Source organism: Tachypleus tridentatus, chromosome 9 (genome assembly GCF_004210375.1).
Source record: "Tachypleus tridentatus isolate NWPU-2018 chromosome 9, ASM421037v1, whole genome shotgun sequence".
NCBI lineage: Eukaryota > Metazoa > Arthropoda > Merostomata > Xiphosura > Limulidae > Tachypleus > Tachypleus tridentatus.
In genome coordinates this window covers 130357823-130382460 of record NC_134833.1, presented here as the reverse complement: position 1 = coordinate 130382460, position 24638 = coordinate 130357823, and the positions used below count along the sequence as shown (strand labels likewise).

Here is a 24638-nt window from a genome sequence, read left to right as displayed (position 1 = left end):
CTCAGAAAGATGGTTACCCAGAAGACTTTGAAGAACGAGACCCAGATCATAGGTCAATCTACAAGTTCGTGAGAACATTGTTTAATGCTGCCCAGTTAACTGCTGAATGTGCCATCATTACATTAGTAAGTTGTGTGAATTTTTTGCTTCTCAAACTCTGAAATATTTGTTTTAAGAAGTGCATTTAGATGACTGTATTCAATTCAATACATGTATTGCATTAAGACCAATTTCATATGAATTGAAATTTGTGAAACAGTTGAAAATATCCAGTTTCAACATTGTTTTTCTTGCAAAGATAGGTATAAATGGTGCTATATATATAGTGAGTTATAAATTACATAATTTCCAGTTGAAACTTGTTTATGGATCATTTTTAAAACTACATTAAAATGAAATATTAAAAAAAGCCAAGTATTCACATCTTATTATCATTATGTTTAAAATAAAGTATTTTGGATGTCTTGTTTAAACCTAATTGTGGTCATAAAATGTATGTATGTTAATAAATCTCTATATACAGTACTTCTGAACTTTGAGGGGACTTGCTACAAAAAGCTGAATAGATGTCAGGAGAGCATTTCAAATTATGTGGGATAGCATGATGCTTACATTTGTCAACATTACTGTATTTTCCTTGTATTTTGTTCATTTCACATGAAAACAGTATGACTTTTATCATTTACTTTCAGTAATCTTCATTGGTTTTTGCCTTATAAGTTGTGTACTAGATACTGTTGTTTTATGTTTTGAAAGCCTTAACTTTTAGTCAGTGATTTGTTTGGTTGATGAACAGAACTGGACAGATGAAATATGGAATTTCATATTTAATTCTATTGTAAGTTATCAAGAGTATGTTTGAAATGGGATAACATTTGTATTATTACTCTGAATGAATTTAATATGTATTTATATTTAGTGCTTTTAAACTTTTTTCTAAAATTCTGTATGAAATAATTTTACTATACACTATTTGCAGAAAGTACCATTTTATCAAGTATGTCTAGGTATGCAATTTCAGACGTATTGATAAACCTTGGCTGCAGACAGATTCATGAAAGTGTCTGGAAAACTATGGGTTGTGCCCTCTCATTGGTTGTAGATTCAACCAAAATATATTGTATCATGGAGTGAGATACTTGATCACATGTGCTGGTAAACTTGGCTTTTGACATTGGGCTTCTTTGAATATCCTGTTAAATATAACCAGCAATGAAACTAACTTGTGCAAGTTTTGAAGTAGTAGTTTAGTAATTCCACATTTAAAGATCCAGGAATGTTATTTTTTAACTTTTTGTTATTTTTCTTTTTATCTGATAATGAAATTGTATTGTTTCCATTTGAAGGTTAAGAAATATTGTTCTGCAAAAGTTAGGTAATATTTAGGGTTAGTGAATATATAGGCCTAAAGGGCTGTACAAAGCACCTAGTCGTACGTTATTATTTATCATATGAAATTATGTATATTTTAATGGGTTTTATAAATGTTTCTGTGGAACAAAAATATTCTAAAAAATACAGTCAAATGGACTAATAATGTAAAATAAGCTGTGAAAACTATGACATGAAATAAGAGGTAGTCAGTATGTAGACCAGATCCATGTTTCTTTTTGCTTCCGAATCATTTTTAAGTAGTTTATACAGTTTTTCAACAATATACAATTCATTCTTTAAGTATACATAATAACATTTTTTGTTTTGTTTTTTTCCATTTGTATTGAACAACAATTTGAAAAAGAGATGTCTGTGTGAGGGTCAAAATCTGTCGTTTCTTCTAAAAAATAAATTAGGAACAAGATCAAATAAGATTACCAAGAAAATTGAAGATTACCTAAGATAAACAAATTTTTAGTGAAGAATGTATAATTTTAGTTAACTGTGGCCAGTTTAATTTCTTGGAAAAAAAGAATACAGAACATAGAGGGAAACAAGCTGCCTGACTAAGTGCATCTAAAAATATTTATAAATTCAGTGTAAAATACTCATACAGAGAATGAAAAACACAACCAGTCTTAATTTATTCATTTTTATATATTTTTTTAAACTGGTGTGGATGTGTATTATTTAAGTGTCAACAAATCTTTGATATGTATTTATTAATAGATGACTGCAGATATTCCTTTATTTGTAACCCTTTTTTTCACTGGAAAACTAAATAGCTGTGCTTAATTATATGCATACCATTGCTGATTTACACATTACAGAGCAATGTGAGTTGAAGTTTAAATGCTTATATTTATGTCTAGGTTTATAATACACTTCACTTGAGGGTTTTCCATTCTGTGTGTGAGTAATCTCCACATAAAGAAATGGATAGCATGTTATCTTTTTCAACAGTGTTGAAAACTTTGTTTTTAAGATTTAAATGAGTGAAACATCTCAATATTATCACAGTAAAGATCAGTGAGAAAAATTATATGAAGAATAACATTAGATAGTTTTATTTTGAAAATGAGTTCAAAGTTTTTTCTTTTACTTTCTACTTTATTCCACTAGTAGCTCAGTATTATAACTACCAAAAATTGTGGAAACATTATCCTCATGGCCTTGTTAAATACTTGTATGTTTTAAAAATTAATTTTGGACTTTTCATTCAACCTTCTCCAGAACTGCATTATTCACTGTTGAAAACATTGAAGAATCCATTGTTATATTTTGAGGTTTGTATACTTAAAGACAGGTGGTATGGGTATTAAAACTTTAATTAAAATAAAGTACAGAACAATGTTTTGACCTTTTTAGGTCATTTTTAAATTAACATGAAGATGACCTAAGAAGGTTTAAATGTTCTTTATTGTAATTAGCTTTAATAGCCATACCAGTTGTCTTTAGAACACATTTTTATTTCAAGTAGGTTTCTCATTGTCATTGAAATTGATGTATTTTTTTAAAGATATTATCGACTGAATATAGAAAAAGTTGTTCCTAAATTATAATTCTAACATTTTAAGCTTTCTGTTCTCTAACAGATATTTATATCTGTTCTTCCTTATATCATGTTTGCCTTTAGTAATTTGAATTGCTAAGTTTATTGATATAGATTTAAAGAAATAATACCATAATCTTTTCTGTATTGATTTTTAGTCTATAATGATCCTTAAAAGGTGAACTTTTTACATTATGGGCCTGGCATGGCCAGGTGTGTCAAGGCGTGCGACTCGTAATCTGAGGGTTGCTTGGTCGCATCCCCGTCGCACCAAACATGCTTGCCTTTTCAGCCGTGGGGGTGTTATAATGTTATGACCAGTCCCACTATTTGTTGGTAAAAGAGTAGCCCAAGAGTTGGCAGTGGGGGATGATAGACTAGCTGCCTTCCTTCTAGTCTTACACTGCTAAATTAGGGATGACTAGAGCAGATAGCCCTCAAGTAGCTTTGTGCGAAATTCAAGACAAACTTTTTACATTATAAATATTTTTGCTAACCCTGCTGTGATGACATCAACTAGGTAATGAGACAGTAAATCTTTAATATAGTAATTATAATTCTCTGTTTAATTGTTGGTAAAATAAAAATGGAAACAAAGAATTTTTCTTATCTTTTTATGAGTATTAATGTTTCATTTTAAGGTCACTTGAGGAACCTGGGCATTGAGCATTTGATAACTGTGACAATCAAAATCTGTTTAACCCAGAAATACTTAGGTGTTACTCCAAAGATAAAATCTTTGGCAGAACGTTCATTTGATGTTTCATTACATTATGGTTTGATAACTTCACTTTTCACTTAGAACTTTAAATATTGTATTACTCAGGTGTGTTAAATTTAGAAATCTGTCTGAACTTGCATGTCTGTTCTTTGTTTGTGTGTTGTTTTTTTAAAAACTTACTTGTAATAGATTTTGAACAGTAATCATTAGACCATCATTAATTCTATTTAACATTTGAATGTCTTATTTTTGGCAGCATTCATAATTTAAATTCAATGAAGTCTTTTTTTTTTTTTTTGGGGGCCCGGCATGGCCGGGCGCATTAAGGCATGCGCTCGTAATCTGAGGGTCGCGAGTTCAGCATCCAGATAGCATTAAACATGCTCGCCCTCCCAGCCGTGGGGGCGTTATAATGTTATGGTCAATCCCACTATTCGTTGGTAAAAGAGTAGCCCAAGAGTTGGCGGTGGGTGATGATGACTAGCTGCCTTCCCTCTAGTCTTACACTGCTAAATTAGGGACGGCTAGCACAGATAGCCCTCATGTAGCTTTGCGCGAAATTCCAAAACAAACAAAGAAACAAAAAATCTTTCTTTTTTACATGTATACTATTAAGCTTAGCAATTTACGAAAAACTCAAGTTAATATAAGCTTATTAACCATCCCCAAATGTGACCTTACTTACTACAACATCCCACCTGAAGTTGTGTTTTCCTTCTTCAGTGGGCCATGCTTTTTCAGCAGAAATGATGTGCCATTGTTCCTTTTGGCCTTCATATCCAGGCGCAGTTGAATGGATTGGGTCTGTCCTTGGATCACATTACTGTATCCATTGGTCAGCCTATCCCACCATGGCTCATTACTATCCCCAAGTGTGACCTTACTACAACATCCCACATGGAGTTGTGTTTTCCTTCCTCAGTGGGCCATGTTTTTTCAGAACAGACCATCTGCCATTGTTCCCTTTGACCTTTGTATCAGGGCACATTTGGATGAATTGGGTCTGTCCTTGGATGACATTGCTGTATCCACTGGTCAGCCCATCTCACCATGGCTTATTACCATCCTCAAGTGTGACCTTACTTTGAGGTAAGATACTCCCAAATGGATGCACCATTTTCTGTTTGCTGAACTTCTTTCAAACCATCCTTTCATTCCCATTTATATGAATGGTTCAAAATCAGGTGACTGTGGGCTTTGCCATAGTTTGTTGTGGTTTGGTGATCATGCACAGAAGCCTCTCTAAAGTTTTTGTTCACTGCTAAACTCTACACCATTTCTCTTGCCCTGGATTGCATAGAAGTTGAGCAGTTCTTGATTTGTACTATTTTTACTGACTCGCTTAGTTCTATACTGGCCATGGAATTGCTTCTCATTAGCTCTCACCCTGTTCTCATGGATATTCAAAACCGGCTGGCCTATTTTGCTTTAACATCTACTTCTATCCAGTTCTTCTGGATTTCAGGCCACATTGATATTCACAGGAATGAGCATGCTGAAACCACAACTGAGTCTATCTGTTCTGGTGCTATCACTGCTGTGACTGTTCCATACATGGAATATGGTCTTGTATTCAAGGTTCGGCTCCACGCTAGTTGGTAGTTGTGAACAACATGAAAATAAGCTTTTTCTGATAAAACCTTCTATTAGAATTTGGCTGTATTGTTTCCGTAGGGATAGGAAAAAAGCTGTCCTAACTAGACTGTGCATTGGTCATGGTTTTTTTTATCTGGGACTGATGCATCAATGTGTGGTCTGTGTGACACTCAGGTCACAATACTCCACATTTTACTGTCATACCATCATTTTGACTCTGAACAACAGCACCATTTTAGACATGTTTTACTCAAAGGTTTACCTCTGTCGTTGGACGGTGTCATTGGCGAAGGTGACACTATCCACTTTACAAATATTTTTAGTTTTTTAAGGGCCATTGGCCTTTTTAGCACTATTTAAGTTTTTAATTAAAAAATTGGACTTAGTTTTGTTTTAACAAGATTCCTTTTCATAAATTTTAATAATTTTACTTTGTTTTTAATTTTTTTGTATCGTTTGTTTGGCGCAGATAACCTTATTGCTTTGCTCCATAAAATGCCAAACAATTAAACCAACTATTTCAGAGTCGCAAGCAAAATGCACTTTATTTTTACAAGTTATGGCATACATGTATCACTGAGATTCAAATCAGTTGCGATGGTGGTCATTGTCACATTCTTAGTATTTTTAAGTAACTGATTTAGTTTGTATGGTAACTTTATTATGTTGTACGGAAGTATTCTTTCATTTTTGGAATTTTTTCCAGCTCTGTTGATTTGTCATTTACACTTGTGATGCTTTTATTTGATTTTAATGACATTTTTATATTTTTTAGTTCAGTTAATGAAGAATTTTATTTGAAACAGTGGAGATGGTTTGAAGTGATTTTGAAATTCAAAATTACACTTCCTGTTTTTTAAACCAAAGTAAAAAGTAGTATTGGCAATGGAAAATTTACCTGGTTTTTAAATTTTTACTAAAGAACAAAATCAGTTCATGAAAATATTTTTCATTGGCTTAAACAATGATGAAATGTAGTACTGACTGTGTATATATATAGTTCTTGTTAAAGTCGCATTAATATCTATAAATCATAATCCTCTGTCAATTCCAGGTGTACTTAGAAAGACTTCTCACATATGCTGAGATAGATATTGTGCCTAGTACATGGCGAAGGATAGTATTAGGTGCTATTCTTCTAGCTTCCAAAGTGTGGGATGATCAAGCTGTGTGGAATGTGGATTACTGTCAAATTTTGAAAGATATCAGTGTTGAAGACATGTAAGTAAAGACTTAATATTTTGTGGAAAACCATTTTGAAATGTATCATTTAGTAAAACAGGAAAGTATATTGTATTTTTTTAAAATCATATGTGTATACATATACCCAGGGAACCAAAGGAGGTTTGGCAGTGTTGGTCTGCTGTCAAAGGGTGTTGTAATTTTTCTATTAGAATAGACCTTAAGAAACAATTTGAGTGGCCACAGTGAAGATTTACACAAGGAGGGGGTTCTGGGCAAGGATGTTTCCACATCTACCAGCATTTAAAATTGACCATTTAAAAAAAACATTTTTCTGCTATAATCCTATTCATATTTATCATAAATCTATGAGTAATTTATCAAATGAAAGTAAAAAACATAAACTAAGAGTTAAAAGTATCAATATTTAAATTAGTTCATTTGCATATTCATGACATCCTATTGATATGCAAATTATCATCCAAAATTTTGAATCCATGTCAATGTTCACTACTATTTAATAGTGTAAGACTTAAATTGAAAACATGTACTTATTATACAACATGATAATTACTTTTGTCATTGTGGGTGTTGTTTTGTTGGCAGCTTTCCAAAATATTGTGCAAGAACACCATTTCCATACATTTTCCAAAAAGCTAATATTTTGAATGACTCCTTTAATGTTCATTGCAAGTGCACTAGTAATATATCAAATGATAGATGAAAACATCCTCCAATATATAATAATATTGATATGAGGAATTTTAATTATATATAATGCAGTTTTCAGAAATCCTGGATTGTTTGATGAAGATGGAATGATAGGTAGATAACTTATTGCATTAGCTTTCTGTTCTTGTGTAGCAATGAGTGCAGAGAATTCACTGTATCCTAGAATTTTCTTATCAGTTTCAATTTCATCATTCATCAGCTCTGTAGGTGTCATTTTGGTTAAACTTCACAGAACCAACAAATGCTTCCCCCTTTTGGACAAGAGAATCAAAACTGATAACAGCTGAAAGTGACCTTGATTGTTTCCTGCACTTGGAGTCAGTCTACATTGTGAAACACTTTGTTTTGGCTTCTTCAGTTTTTCTTGATAAAGTGTTTATCAACTTTCTCGTACCATCTGTGTTACTGTTGGGATGCTGGCTAGATTTTGGAGATTGTTGGTTATTTAGAGTGTCCATCTTAATGCTGCTTGGTAGCTGTACCATCATTTTTTTCAGCTCATTATAATAATTATGGAACTTGTGGCATGAAAGGTTGACCCATCTTGTGTTATTTCATGTCAGCCAATATTATCAATAGCCAAAAACATGAAAATTCCAGGCCTCGTGTTTAGGTCTAGGTAGATACAAGTTTCCTTGATTTTGTCAGTGATGAATATTGACATAAGAAATTGATGAAGTATGTCATAACTTATCTACTTGCCTAAGTGATTTATTGCTGTTATTAATGCTTTAATTTGTTTGATTGTATGGGTCCATTGTTGTTCCAACCATAAGTAAGGTTTTTATTCCACATACATTGTACAAAATTTATTGAGACAAGTGAAGAACTTTATCATTTACATCAACTTATATATATTTGTTGGAATCCTTATGTTTGTTAGACAGATGTTGGTAACAAATCGACATATCCTCTTTGGAACAAGATGCTTCACTGGATCAGAAGATCCTTCAAACAACTTCGTCTAATGTTTGTTTCTGTGATGATTTACAAAATTTTGAGCTGTTCCCTAACAGGTGAGCTTTTTTTTTCTGATAACCCACTCATCAGTTTCAACTGCTTCTTTATTTTGGATCTTCATTGTTGTCAACACCTCACCAAATTATGAGTGAAGATGAACAAATAATGTCTAGTGAATAGGTAGTATGAGAAAAAAACAACAAACTTCTGTAATAGTTCACTAAACAGTTCAAGCAATACAACCGTTAAGATTCCTAACTGAATGGTTCATTGTCTCGAACGAGTATTTGGTATCTATCTCTGATAATAAATAACAGAAGTACAGATAAATTACTGAGCAGTGATTCCATTATTTCCTGTATGAATGTGTTGAAGGCCACATTATAAATGCCACTTGGTTCAGTAGATAAGATTGCTATATTACTATTGGCCATTTTCAGGTTCAGACAAACCATGTGATAGCATACATCCTTTGTAACTATCTAGTATTTCATCTCCAAATGTTTTAATACACCATAGCAAATTCATATGGTTAAGTTCTGTCTCTATCAAGAAGATGGATCCCTCCAGTGAACATTGTACATACTTCGGGACCATGTGGTGGCATGTTTGTAGGAGTGTTTGATCATCTGTGTCTTCTTATGAAGCTTGTGTATTTTGTCTTTCTCTCTCTCTCTCTTTTTTTTTGTTCATAAATTTTCTTAAAAAATAACTGTTTCTACAATTTGAATGTCATACTGGTTTTTTTTATCCACTAGGAATTAGTCCTTTTCCAAATCATTTTTTATCTGCTCCCAGGTGTCATCTTTTTTGGCATTTACTGCAGTTGTTAGTGTTCAGTTGTGTGTGCTTATTTGTAACATTGTACAGTTTTCTTAACTGCTTCTGATGTATGGTGCACTTTGTTTGATCTGGAATGTACTGTTTATTGTTTTTTATCTTGTTGTACCAGAGGTGCTAGACTGCACATCTGTGATGAGTCTAGAATTTTTTTCTTCTATCATTAAGAACTAGAATACAAAGCAGTCCAGAAGTGATATTATGAAGCAATTATATTGTACATTTAACTTGCATGTTTGGTGAATGTTAAGCAAATAAGTTTGCAACATGTGTTTAGTTATTTTATTATTATTAGTTTGAAAATGAAAACAATTAAGCAGTACTTATCAAAAATCATGATCACTGGTGTCTTGTCATTATCCTGTAGTCAATAACCTCAACATATCTCATGAACTTCAAAGTACTATTATATCACAAATTTCTAATCTACTTTTAAGTGTTTAAAATTATTCTAGTGAAATTTCAGTATTCTGAATTCATTCTCGTAGTTGCTGGTCTGGCATGTAAAATGACCACAAATAATCTTATGTGATTGATGTGGTGACCAGAGATGATAATACATTAACATAAGCAAAATGGAAAGTGTTATTATTCTTAGGGTTTGGCTGGGAAATTTCCTAGTTAACATAATACCCAAAGACGGTAAGAAACACATATGAAATACCATGACACAATTTGGGTAATAAAACATAACCATATGTATAGGATTTACTTGAATATATCAACACTGACCATCACTCCTCACTTGATGGTTGCCATGAAAATGATTCTGTTGCACGGTATTTTGTAAGCTGTCAACAGAGCAACACCTGAAATGATATAAGTAATGTTTACACTGTATAATAAGTGTAAACCTTTGCTTTAAAATTCTTAAAATATTAAATAGTAGTGAAAAATTTAGACAAGGATTCAAAATTTTGGTAAATTTGCATATTATTGGGATATCATGAAAAATAAATTAATTTATATATCAATAGTGTTATGTTTTATAGGATGTTTTCATCTTTCATCTGATCTATTATTTATTCTTTATCCTCTTGGTATGGATTCCTTTACATGGTGAGGGGCCTCTCAGGGAAGGTTCTGTTGTTTCCGTTTACCTCCTTTGGGATCTAAACATTCACCCACTTGTTTGCCATGCATGGTGACCCATGAAGGGGAGGAGAGGATCCTGGTGGTGTTTAGAGGTCCAACCCTGACACACCACTGTGGTCTTGAATTTCTGTAGACGGACAACCTTGAGGTGGCCCCTCTTGAGTCAATCAGCTGGTCTACTTGGGCTAGGGTCAACCAAGTGTCAGTGTTAGATGTTCTCAACAGGTGTTATGGACATTAAATCTGATGCTGGTGTTTGGGTATAGTGGTTATGAAACCCTGGCATTGCTGCAGTATCCTTATTTGGCATTGCAGTGCGTCCCCTTATAAGGCTTGATGTATTATGTATCCTACAAATAAAAACTTAAAAAGTGAAAAACAGTCCATAGGTAACTGACCACATCTTGAAGATTCTGAGCAGCAATGTTCAACATCTGTACTACCTGTTGTACCTCATTTTCTTATAATACATTCTCTTTCAGACAAACCTCTAGGGCAAATATCTCCCTTTTTCATTCAGAAGGGACTAGAGGGACTTGCTGGCTCTCCAAAGTCAGTAAAGAAGCTTTAATCTGGTGACATATTGGTGGAAATATCCACATCTCAACACAGTGAACTCCTCTTGCATTCAAAGGCAATTGGGGATATACCTATTGGGGTTATACCTCATGCTACTTTGAATTCATCACGAGGAGTTATTGTTGAGAGAGATTTGAAGAACACCCCAGAGTCAGAGATTCTCGCTGGTTTTTCCACTCAAGGAGTTTCTGCAGTGAGGCATATATCCACTTGCAAAGATGGAATTATGGTGCCAACAAATGTCCTCATTCTCACATTTATGTCACCATGTCTGTCTGCCACTATCAAGGCAGTTTAACTAAATTGCAGAGTATGGTCATACATTCCAAACCCTCTCCGATGTTTCCAATGTCAGCAATTTGGTCACTCAAAGATGTCATGTTGTGGTTCCTTGACGTGTGCTCATTGCAGTGGCAAGGACCATGATGCTAATGAGTGTGAAACGGAGCCTCATAGCATCAATTGCAATGGCTCTCACCCATCCTACTTTCGTTCTTGACCTAAATGGTTAGAAGAAAAGGAGATGCAGCGTTTGAAAACGATTCATAACATTACTTATCCTGAGGCTCGAAAATTGCTGTCCACCACCTCATCTCAGATGTATGCTCCTGCACTTCATTCCACTATGACAGTGGGAGTGCAGACAGATCTCTCCTTGCCTCTAAAAGAATCGTTCTCAAACCATATGAAAAGTCTTTTGACCTTCTTGGTGAAAAAAAGTTGATGAATCAACATCAACACCCATCTCTGTCCCTAACATTCATTCCAGCAAACCTCAAGATCCACTTCCTGTGGTTCCAGGAATAGGCATTTCCTCAGGTACATCTTCTTCTCCCACCCCAAGATGCAAAACGATCATTTGTTCATGTCCTCGGTCACTGGAATTCTCTTCCAACAGCAAAGACCTACCCAATCGACCCAAGGCAGGATCCATGGAAGTAGACAGACCTCCCTCAGATAAAGAAAATAAAAAAGATGTGGTCGTAAACAGAAGGGCTCTCCACTCAATTTGCATACACGTAAATAAAAAATGGCCATCTTGATATAATGGAACTGTCGAGGTTTACATTCTAATCTGGATGAAATCAAAGCACTGATTACTTCCTACCATCCTGTACGTCTTTCCTTACAGGAAACATTTCTGAAACCTGCCGATATAGTCACCTTTTAGCAGTTTTCTTTGCACAGGAATGATATGCTGTGTGATGGAGGGGTGACACTGTTGGTTGATTAGCATGTGCTCACCCTGTCTTTGCTACTCGACACGCCCTTGGAGGCTGTAGCCATCCGTGTTTCCTTGGGCCATACCATCACTGTTTGTTGTCTTTACCTGTCGCCTGGAGTGACATATGATCAATCAGACCTTGATGCTTTCATTGAACAGTTGTTGTCTCTCTCTTTCATTCTGGGGGACTAATGAACATCATCCCCTCTGTGGAAGTGCTGATTTTGATAAGAGGGTTTGCTCTGTGGAGCGTATGCTCTCTGATCACAACCTTTCTCTTTTCAATACTGGTTTTTCTACTTATTTCCATGCACCTAGTCAGCCCTTTACTGCTATTAATCCCTCAGTTTGCTCCCCTTCATTATTCTCCCATTTTTGTTGGAGTGTTGACAATTATCCACAAGGCAGTGATCATTTTCCTATAATCTTGAGAGAGACTGGCCATGGTCAATGCCACCCAACCCACGTACCCTGATGGAAGCTGGATCAGACAAACTGACCCTCTTTCACTGCTCTTGCAGAACTTGATTCTGACAACATCTGTAAGCCATCAGTAGACAACTGTGTGGCAGCAGTAACTGACTGTATTATACAAGCAGCTACTCAATGTATTCCTAAAACCTCGACACGTTTTCCACTATATCCTCATCCATGGTGGAATCCTACTTGCCACATGGCACCTTGTACTCAAAAACGGGCCTGGGATACTTTCTGTAGATATCCCACATTCTTGAACAGCATCGCTTTCCAGTGAGCCTGTGCACATGCTCGGTGGGTAAGACGTCAAAGCCAGGAGGAATCTTGGATTAAGTTCACAACTAGCATATCTTCTACCACCAGTTACAAAATCATATGGAACAAGATTCTAAAAGTCACTGGGCAATGTAATTCTGTCCTCCTCTCGATCTTGTTCTTTGATGGCCAGGAAGTAGCTGATACAAGGAGCATTGCTGATACTCTAGATGATAGCTTTTGCCAGGTATCTAGCAATTCTGCTTCTTCCTTCACTTTCTTAGCCATCAAGACTTGGGCAGAGCGATCACCTCTTTCCTTTTGAGCTGATTGTCTCTGTGACTATAATCGTCCCTTTACACTGGTGGAACTCAAACTGGCCCTTTATCAGTCTAGCAGTAGATTGGTCGGACCTGATGATGTACACAATGAAATGCTGCACCATCTATCTCCTGCTTCTCTTGCTATTCTTCTGATTGTTTTTTAACCGTATCTGGCAGGAGAATGTTTTTCCTGATACCTGGTGCCAGGCAATTGTCCTACATTTCTCTAAAGTCTCCTGGCTAGGTCTTTTAGCCAGGAGACTTGTGATACTTTCCACAGAAAACAACCAACAGAAAGAAGACAACTTCAACAATTCTGTTAACATCCAACAGCCAAACTTCCCAGAAAAAATTAAAAATTAATATTTTCCAGAAACACCTAAAAACTTCTTAAATGATTTTTCAAATAATTTTCTCACAAAACCTTCAACATAATTTCACAAAACCGAAAACTAAAAAACAATCTTACAAAAAGAGACGTTAATTCCATTAAAAACCTAAAACAAGACAAAAACATTAAAATTCTAAAAGCAGATAAAGGAAATGCTGTAGTCATAATGAACATGAATGAATACATCCAAAAAATGAAGAACATTCTATCAGACACAAACAAATTTAAACCAATACACACAAATCCAACAAAGACACACAAAATGCAACTAAAAATGAAACAAGCCAACACAATTTCACAAACACTTTATTCCTACCTACGCAAGACTGACTCTCTCACACCACAAATATACGGCATCCCCAAACCTCATAAACCAGATTGTCCACTACTACCAATAATGTCCACATATGAATCGTTTAATTACAATCTTGGTAAATACATAGCATGGGCATTCTCCAAATATGTAACATCAGCCAGCTAATTCATCAAAGACTCTTTCAATTTCAAATCCAACCTTAATCAACTTAATCATAAAGTCTTAATGGCCAGTTTCAATGTCATATCTCTCTTTACAGAAGTACCAACTGCTGAAGCCTGTAAGATAGCCTTAAAACTCTATATCTGAGACCCTAACTCATCAATAGACATTCCCACCAACTAATCAGCAACCCTCTTAGAATTCACCATGGTGAAGACAAACTTCATGTTCAACAACCACAACTATATACAAACAAATGGCCTAATCATGGGCAAACCAGTATTGCCAGTTCTAGCTAATATTTGTATGACACAAGTTGAAACACAGCATTACATTCACTGCTATACTGGTACAGATATGTAGATGACACAAGCGCGGGATTCGCATGTACAGAACACTCTCTTAATTTTTTCAATCACAGTAACGTTATACATTCCAACATTAACTTCACATGTGAACGGGAAGAAAGCAATCAAATATCATTTCTTAACCTCAAAATTACAAGAACCGATACACAATTTAAAACAGAAAATCACCCAAACTGGACTATACATCCCTTGACTCAGCACATGAAACAAAACAAAAACTCAACATACTTAGAACCCAAATAAACACAGCCATAAATCTATACTCACCAGATAAAATTAATGATGAATCAGACAAGATAAAACAATACATCATCAACATCAATGACCTTCCTCCACAAACCGTAGAAAACATTATATGCACACACCTAGACAAAAAGCAAAATCAACTAACAAAAGTAAGTATACCCCACAATTTAAAAAATCATGAATCCGTATACTGCTGCATACCATATATTCTCGACATCAGCAGAAAAATAACTAACATTTAGCAAAAACTAGTAACAAAATATGACATTCCAGTTAATACCAAATTTATTCAAAAACCAGGCACAAAACTGAGGTTTATACTATATAAAAACTATACTGACAAACACAACACCAACAGTATTTATAAAATACAATGTCAATAACTGCCACAACTTCTATATTGGAGAAACAAGTAGAGAATTGGAAACCAGATTCAAAGAACACAAAAAGTCATCTTCACACATTTTAGAGCACTGCAAATCAAATAAACACAACATAGCCGTAGAAAACACCCAAATATTAAATAAAGAAACACGTAAACAAACTCAAAATTAAAGGAGCACTACTTATACAACAATTCAAGCCTAAAATAAACCAATACAAAGGAACCTCTTTATACCTATATTAATAAATATAATCCAACATCTAAACATGCCCTCTACATTCCTATACTCAATTACACAACCCCCTTCAAACATGTAGTCAGCTATTGGTCAGTTACCTGTTTCTTTCTGAACCTGACGATGACCGAAGAAGGTCGAAATGTTGGTCGCTTTTCTACATAGTGCTTTCTCTACCCATACTATCCATCTTTATGTATATATTTTCTCTACAAGTGGATTTTCTCATCATCGTGGGTTATTATTTCATTGCTTTGAATTTTTGTTACTTACCAAAGCATCCCACCTGGGGTTGTGTTTTCCTTCCTCGGTAGGCCATACTTTTTCAGAACAGATGATCTGTCATTACTCCTTTTGGTATTGATATCCAGGTGCAGTTGGAAGAATTGGGTCTGTCCTTGGATAACATTGCTGTATCCACTGGTCAGCCCATCCCACCATAGCTTCTTACAGTCTCCAAATGTGACCTATTTTTAAGTCATTTGAGAAAAGCAGACACTCCCAATTGGAAATACTGCCTGCAATTTGCTGAACATCTTTCAAACCATCCTTCCATTCCTATTTATACAAATGGTTCAAAATCAGGTGACTGTGTGGGCTCTGCCATGGTTTATCGTGGTTGCACGTAGAATCCCCTCTGCAGCTTGTGTTCACTGCTGATTGGACCTTGACAGTCTTGTTTCCATAAGGATCAGAAAGAGGAAGTTGTTCTAACTCGACTATGCATTGGTCACAGTTTTTCAACTATTTGTTTTCTTTTATCTGGGACTGATGCAGCAATGTGTGGTCTGTGTGACACTAAAGTCACAATAGTCCACACTTTATGGGCATGTAGTCATTGTCTTCATTTCTTACAAGATCTCATTAATATTGATAACAGTCAAACTTTATACTATCGTGTATGTTTCATGTTTTAGTGAATGCTTCTGAATAACCTGTAAAGTGTGGAACATTGAGTGTTTATGTAAATAAATACATTTTGGTGTTATAAGGTAATTTATTTCCAGTATTAATTTATCATTCTTGTTGGATTATATTTTGGAATTGTGAATGATGTTCTTTGCCAACTTTCCAACATGTCATCTCCTTTTGATTCACTTATTTCGTGATTGTGGTTTATTTGCTTCTTTTAGTGCAGACAACAGAGTTGCCATCTCCAATACATTCAGATGTCACAGATGTTACCTACTTCTCTTGTACCCACTTTTAAAGGAGGAGACAATTATACATTTTTTTCATTGCTGTTTCTTATTTTCTTTTACTGTGTGAGCCTTGTTCATATATCTTGATAGTTTTCCTATCAAAGACTGCAGGAGAAAGTTATTGCTGTTTTTCTTCTATTGTGTTACTAACCTGACTGTCACAGATTCTTGTTTTGAATGGTATTCTCTATGTTTTAGCAAAACAATCCATTGCTATCTTGCATAGAACTGCATCTTTAGAAGGGGATCGACCTTGGTTGTTTTTACCTTATGATGATTCTCACCTTTTGGATTTTGCTCCATCAGCATCAATTAATTGGCTTGTGCAGCTAATTCATCTTGTTTATGAGGATGTTTTTGAACATCGTCAGCATAAGTTCCAAGTTATATCTTATCAAAATCACTACCTGGTCTTGGTAATTTTAGAAACAATGCAGTAAATTATATATATACAGAGTGGGTATTTATGTGGATTTATCCAGTTGAGACTGTTGCATGCTTTTTAACTTTTTTGTTTGCCCTAGACACAGTTCAACCTTCTGCACTGGAGCTTCATGAGAGGATCAACATCCTCTGGAAGTGGGCAAAAGGTGTAACCTAATGGCTGATGTTTACTTGACAGGTACTTTTACTGCTTCTGCATGCTCAACATTGCATAGTATTGTGAGTATGGGAAGCAGGATGCCTGTTTTCACTAGATGTCTCAGCTCTAACCAGGATAAGAATGATCTATATTTTCTTCATAGTACTATGTTTTATGTTCCAGTTACATTGTTGAGCTCATTTTTTGGATTATTTAGATCTTTATTTAGTTTCCCTAAATGGCTACTAATTTGGCCTTTATTATGTGACTCACTGGCTTTTTTTAGAAATGAAGAGTGTTGCAACCTCTTTAGTATGCCTATTTAGTATTTGATTGAGCCACTCATCTGCAAACCTTTCACTACAAGAGCAGAACATAGTATTTCTTCTACCTTTTAAACCAATATCTGTGCCCCATTGTTGGTTTCACAGGTACACCATCATTGCCAATGTCACTGGCTCTTTTATTTGATGTAATGGGTGTAAATATAATGTACACACTCCTCTGAGAAGAATGATACATATCTGTGTGTCCTTTATATCTAGTCCCTTTTTTAATGCTGTCCTGTTCCTCTTTTCTTCAAATTTATTTTTATGTGGATTATACTCCAACTCTGAGTACTTTTTATATTGAAGCCTAGATTATCATCTTTCTGTTGTAGAACTTAGAGATGTACAAGTTTCTCTAAACCTTTTCATTTTGGGTGTTCTGGCTTCAGAATATAGTTCTTATGTGTGTGTTTATATTTTTTAACTCTTTCAATGACTTAGACCTTATAGTTGCCACCAGAATGTAGAAGTTTTTATAAGGTAGTGGTGTCTATGTTACCACCCCCTTAAAAGGATGTGTAAGTACAAGATAGTATGAAATAATCCAGTTATGGTTTTTCTGATTGAATATACACGAAACCTCTTAGTTCAATTAAAAAAATTTTTGGCTTTTGTACCCATTAAAGGATTAATTTTCTGGTTATTGTTTGTTTATATGTTTGATTCTCCTACTACTTTCAGATATATTAGTTATTTTGTGTATTATAGAAGTGTTATGTAATATATTTTCTGCATTTTTAAACATTATTTTATAGCCTCTTTGTATTTGGTTATATTATTTAAATCTTAGGAAAGATTTAGTTTCTTTTTATGGTTTATGTATACCAAATTTATTGTTTCTTTGACTTCACATCACTTTCAGTATCACTGTTGAGCTTGAACCTGATATATGCTAATTCTGTTGTTTGTGGTTGGTTTTAACAGTTTGTGCAAATTTAGTTTTCTCTTAATTTTTCCAGGGAAATATGTAACAGTTTTTGTTTCTGAACTGTAGGTACAAAATAAATGTTACTTCTAAGTTATTGTGGAATTCAGAGGCAAAACAACTTGTTTGTGTATTGTCATAAATCTTTTTAAATGTACGTTCTTTTCACCATTCTCATGTGGTTATTTTACCCATGGAAGCAATATAATAATTTGGCAACTGAGGATTTTTTAAGAGAAGGTAGAAGACTTTCACTTTTGATAATGCTGTAGTTATTAAGTTCATTTAGAAATGTGGCAGTGTAAAATGTGTTACTTTATGGGTTGTGGTGATTGCCAGAAATTTGTAAGATGCTATTTGTTTGTAATGATTTAAGCAAAAATTAACACATCAAACACTTAATTTTCTTTTTTGACTACTTAGGAATGAGTTAGAACGGCAGTTCCTTGAAATGTTACAGTTCAATATCAATGTCCCTGCCAGTGTTTATGCAAAGTACTACTTTGATTTGCGAACACTGGCTGACCAAAATGATCTTACTTTTCCATCTGAACCACTCAGTAAAGAAAGGGCTCAAAAACTTGAAGTAAGTACCTTAAAATAACTATTATTCATCATATGTGTATTTGATGTAGTTTGTTACTTATAGAACCAGTAAAGTAGATCTGAAAATATGCAACAATTTTGAGCTTAGTTATATCAGGTGAGAATTTTTTTTTATCATGGCTATTGGATATTAGCTAGTGTTTGGAAATTTGTGTGATAAATATACCTAAGGCATCAAAGAGGGCTATGAGTTTTGTCAAACTACACATGAAAATATCTGTAAGATTGGCATTATAACAAGGTGTTACACTATTTGTTACAAGTAACATTTTTGTGCCAAATTTATTCCAAGAACATATGTAATGCAATAATTTATATACCAAGATTTGAAAGCCATGTTCTTAATTAGCTGCTACAATATGAGGTTGAGATGTGTTATCACCCATTTGTTATGTGTATGAATTTTCTCTGTTACACAGTTATATATCATCTTCAACATTCTTTTCTTTGTGTGTATGTTCTTCCATTTACCATATGTAGTGGTTTATTTTAGAGTAACACAGTTCTAAAAATATGCCAAGTACAAAAAATATTCTCATATAGTACAATAAAACTGTAAATAATCATAAAATAGGTTCTTTTAGTTAGATTTTATTAAACATGATAAAAGTTTTTGTTACTTGTTGCAAGACACTAATGAAAGTAATGCTGTCAGAATACAAAATGCTCAAAACTGAAGGAATGCAGAGATTATTGTTTCAGTTAATATTTATTTTTCTGATCACCACATGTATAAACTTTAAGTGTTTATTCAGTTTTAATAATATTTATGCTGTAAGAATACATTACAGTAGCTTATTCTTTACTGAGACGTTGAATATTACAAAAATTAGTATGTGTAATTCTATCAGAAATTAACCATTTTACTAGTAAAAATTACTCTAGCAATATTTGAAGATGTAATGATTGAACTGTAAGAAAACTTTTTCTTCAATAATTGATATTACCGTGTTATAAAATACTTAGTTTAAGGTGTGGCTTTTGTGTTTGTACAGAATATTTTACTTTTGTTTTGTAGGCAATGTCTCGAATATGTGAGGACAAACTGGCTGAACTTCACAAGAATGGCTTCAAAAAGTGGTCCAGCTTAGACAACATCACCCTCTTAAGAAAGAGCAATGCTATTCTTTCCTGACAGCCTTGGTTATTTTGTAAAATTCCTCATGATGTACAGCTTTGTTGTAAAAACATAATCAGTTTCTCTCACATGATGCTAGCCTGCACTTTTTTAGTAAAAGGAGAGAAAGGGGATTTGGATGTTGAATATCGTGGTTGAAATGTTTTCCCAAAATATTTTTTAAACCACCCCAGTCCAAGTGTTTAAAGAGGTCTGTTAAGGAATCTTAAGCAGTTTTTAGGTAATTGATCTGAATGGCATTAAGGAAAAATACAGTAGTTCTAGTGACATTTCTGCCTAGAATGATAGTGTAGTGTGAAAATGGTGTTTTTGTTATGTGCATTTACAAAAGAAGAACATTTGTAGTTAATCAGACTTCCAGCTGTACATAGGTTTTAGTAAGAACTGAGAAAGATCACACAGTGTTCTAGCAGTATGTAACTGATGTTATTCATCTCTTTTCAACATTTAGTGCTGAAGTATTATGACTGATCATGATATCTGAAATTCTATTAACTTTAATAATATGATTTAAACAATGGTGACTTGGAGTTTATTATACTGTTTATGATAGAAAAAATTTGTGGCTTGGATGTGAGTTTAATTGCATCACTGAACAGCAACTGAAGGTTTTGAGCTGTTTAATTAAAATTATCATGTGGTATAATCTTGTTTAATATTTTTAACAATAACGGTAGCTAGTAAACAGTTACCTTCTGTGTCACCAATATTTAAAAATGCCATGAATCTAGTTAAAAGTATAGACTACAGCAACATTAACAATTATCAAACATACCTACATGTTTTGTATTGTTTTAAGGTAACTGACAAATGAAGCATGTATAGTATCTAAGGATCTGTCATCCTTCACAAAAAAGTTTTTATACCTAGAAACTAGAGGTCTGTATTTACCTGAGAGTTGCCTCTGATTTTTTTTGTAATACATATTATTATTATTATATCATTTATTTTTAGTGCAGTTACAGAATGAAACTGATTGTTTAAAAGTGGTACTTGCTTTGTAATTTTGTCTGTAATTATAAAAATTTCCTTAGTTAAACTGAAGTAAAATTTTTGTAAATAAGAAGGAGTGTACAGGTCCTTTTGTTTGGGAGAACTTCATTAAAAGTGTTTAACACTTATGAGTTGGCATGTTTTTTTTTTATTCTGCTACATGCTTTTGAATTGTATACACATTATGCTGTTCTCAAAAATATTAGTGGTAGTGTGCTTTTTATAATAAAGTTAATTACTTGATCAGAGAAGTCAATTTCAACTGATAGAAAAATGAATTTGAATTTGATACTTTTGTTAGGAGACACAAACATTAAATTGAATAGTCAAGTGACAGTCTTATTATGTATTGGTAAATTTTATGACATAGGATATCATCTTAGTCTTCCTATGAAAAAAAAAATTATGAGTTGCTCCCCCTTTTTTAAAAAGTATCAAAGTTTTTATATTTCCAGTTCAACATCCTTTTTCTCAGAAACTAACAGAATCCAATATAAAGTACTTGGGTTTTTTTTACTGATAAAAATAGACATTGCTGATTTGATATTTATTACTTGAGTTCAAATAAATTCTTGAACTCCATTCAAAAACTGTTTTTCTTCCTTGCATTTTTTGTCAAGTTTCTGTTAAATGCAAATATTAATGTGCTTGAATTATCTCAAAAATGTGGCAACTGGATATATTTTTTTTTTTGCAAGCTCATATAAAGTTTGTTATGTTAAAGCAAGAGTTAACTTTTATTTTTAAATTGAGGACAGGGTCAGATTTTAAATACCCTAAAGCTAACTGTTCACATACATAGACAAAGTATAAAAGTATTTTTTAATAACTGTTTATTTTTTTGTATATTTATTTGTGGTCATTAGACACAAAATTTTAATGTAGATATATAGAGGTGGGGGCATATCTTCAGATTTCCATTACAAACATTGACAAAATATTGTTAAATCTGCCAAAAGTTATGCTTAAACAGTTTACTGCATCAAGGGATAATTCATTGGTTACCACTTGTAATTTAACTACTAACATTTTTTTTTCATCTGTATATACTTAAACTAGATGGTATTGATGCATGCATTTCCAATTATTAAATTCTGTAAAAAAGAAACAGTGTAAACATTTATTTTAAAAAATTGTAGGAAAATATAAGGTTCAGAAGTGTATGAAAAATTGTTTCAGAATTAGGAGTCAGATATTAATGTATCTGTGAATAACCATACAGTGTCTTTTAACTATTATTTGCTCCAAGTGCTGGCTTGCCTTTTTTTTTAAAAAAAACAACAGCATATTAGTTTTTCATTTTAACCAATGAATAAAATAAAAAATTCTTCTGCTAATATGTGTGAATGTTTTACTATTTTTTAACACTTCTCCTAAGATATTGTGTAAACAATCCATTTGTGTTACACATTAAGCTATTCTGTCTCGTTATTTATGAACGTTAAGTGTTACTCAGATAATAAACAGGATATCTATATGTTCGGTGAAGTTTATCGAAACAAACTGTTGAATGCATTACTAGAAGTCTAGAATTATTGCAGGAATATATTGGAATAATTTTAAATGTTGACAACAGCATAACAGTTTAATAAGGCCAATAATTTAATCACATTTTTAATTACCATTCACAAATGGTTTTTTATAGCAATAAACAGATATATTATTTGCCAACCCAGGTGTTACAGACAGTGGACACAATGTCTTATAAATGATGTACTGTGTTTCAATTGAGGCTTTTGTAGTAAACCAGCCACATGTTGAACTCTCATTGCTACCATGAATATCCTTTATGCTACCATGAAAAAGAAAACCAGACATGTATATATTGGAGAATGTGTTAGCACTTTCTATATGAAATCAATACAAAAATTATTGGGCTTTTCTTCTCTACAGGTCATCAGAAGCTAAATATGAAGGGCTACCTGGCACAGTCTCTATCTCCTTTGTATGCTGCTTTTCAGAAATACAGAATATCACAAGTTCAAAATTGGTGAAAAACCAAAGGCAATATTTCTTTTTTTCCTTTATCCTTTAACATCATTTGACAGAGTAAAACAATATTCGTGATCTTTGACTACCTATTTTGTCATTACTCTATACAGAATGTTTAAAAAATCATAATTCTAGTGTAAATGATGTTATTAACCTTTGAAGTTAGATTTCTTACAAAAAGATTGTATTATTTTAAAAAGCTTAACTATGAAGTGAAACAGGAATTACCATAGAATAATAGATGACCTTTGGATGACTGCAACATGTAGAAAACTCGATACTTTGTTTACTATGCAAGCAGTGTCTTTAGGGAGTCAACCCCTATATTATGTATCACAGGAATGAGTTTTAAGAAAAGTAAATGCACATACAAGTCATTGGAAGCTAGATATGAAAAGCTATCAAGCATAGTTGCTCCAGTGTATTTACCACTTTTCAGCCATCCAGAGCATTCCAAACTCAAAAAATGGTGAATAGCCAAAACAGATTTCTTATTTTCATTCATTTTTCTTCGACAGACATAATGACTGTTTAGTTTTGGTAATAATTATAACTTTATCATCATTGGATAGAGGAAAACAGTCCTCATGACCTTTGGATACCTATTTTATTATTATTCTATGCACAATTTATAATGTTAGAGTACACTCTATAACCTTATAATCCACTATGCCATCTTATAAAAAGTAAACAAATAAATGTTGGAAGAAAAATGATCACTATTGTTGAGCTGGCTATGGAACCAAACAAGATTGGATGGAAGTGGAAATATCCCGTGATCTGGCTAATGAGTTGTTTTGACTTTTACATGGTTTTAATTTGCAGACTTTTTTTAAAAAAAAAAGGAATATATGTTTTTTATAAATAACCTATTATTAATACATGCAATTACTAAAAACAAATCTAGTTTATAGAAACTTTGTAATAACATACCGATATAAAGTGATATTGAAGTTTACCTAGATGTTTCTATTTCACTGCTTTTTGGGTTTTGTTTATGTACTTGTGTTTTAGGGTTAATGAGAAACTACTTGTATTATCTTTGGTGTATGATTACTAATATGTGTAACATATCACATGTTTTTCTTTTAGTTCATAAATGCAGTACTAGTTAATTTTTTAGAATTCAGCTAATGTGTCCTCTAGTATCATCAGTAGTGCAAAAATTTAGAAATATCTAATTCTGTCTTCATATTTTTACTAATGCAATGGCCGAGTGGCAAGAAGACAAATTCACTGTGATACTGATAATATTTGGAAAGTTTAACACTGATTTTCTCAGTTGTTCTGATATTTGCACACACTTTTTTGCTGGGATTCAGAAATATTCTAGCATTGATCTTTTCCACATTCAGAGAGAAATGTGACATCTTTTGTCTCAACTGTTTTGCTTAACTGAATTATATTATTTTGTATTATACTGATAAGTAAATTGTTTTTATTTTGCTGTAACACTTATGTCCAGTTGTCTTCTATAGTTGAATCAGATCAGAATTTAGTTTAACTCTACAGTATGCATTTTGTGTTGAACCTCCAGTTATGTGAATTCTACCTGATAATATCAGTGGAAATCAGTGACATTGAAAATGCAACACAGAGTAACAAGGATGTAGAACAGTAATGTGCTCCAACCAAAAATTTTTATATTTTCCTTAACTAATATATTCCTTGTGCCCTTCTAAACTCTTGCCAATATAATTCTCCCTTTGAGAATCAATTACTGAGCATTGTGTGATCTGCCAGGTATAAACTGAATAAGGTGATTTTTACAGGACTTGCAGACATTTGATGACCAAAGTAATTCAACCCCAATTCTGGTCAATGACACTCGAGATGGGCTGCAGATATTGTAGATG

The 24638-nt window shown here is 33.4% G+C and overlaps 1 protein-coding gene across 2 annotated transcripts in view; it reads left to right on the top strand.

Moving 5' to 3' along the window:
- The window catches only part of CycY (cyclin Y), a 35461-nt gene extending 13334 nt beyond the window's left edge, over nucleotides 1–22127 (top strand). For both annotated transcript variants that reach the window (XM_076457281.1, XM_076457282.1), the window contains exons 6-9: nucleotides 6–125; nucleotides 6298–6464; nucleotides 18477–18639; nucleotides 19678–22127. In XM_076457281.1, the coding sequence (XP_076313396.1) occupies nucleotides 6–125; nucleotides 6298–6464; nucleotides 18477–18639; nucleotides 19678–19794 (567 nt within the window). In that variant the 3' untranslated portion in view covers nucleotides 19795–22127. The remainder of the gene's footprint in view (nucleotides 1–5; nucleotides 126–6297; nucleotides 6465–18476; nucleotides 18640–19677) is intronic.
- Nucleotides 22128–24638: the final 2511 nt, after the last annotated feature.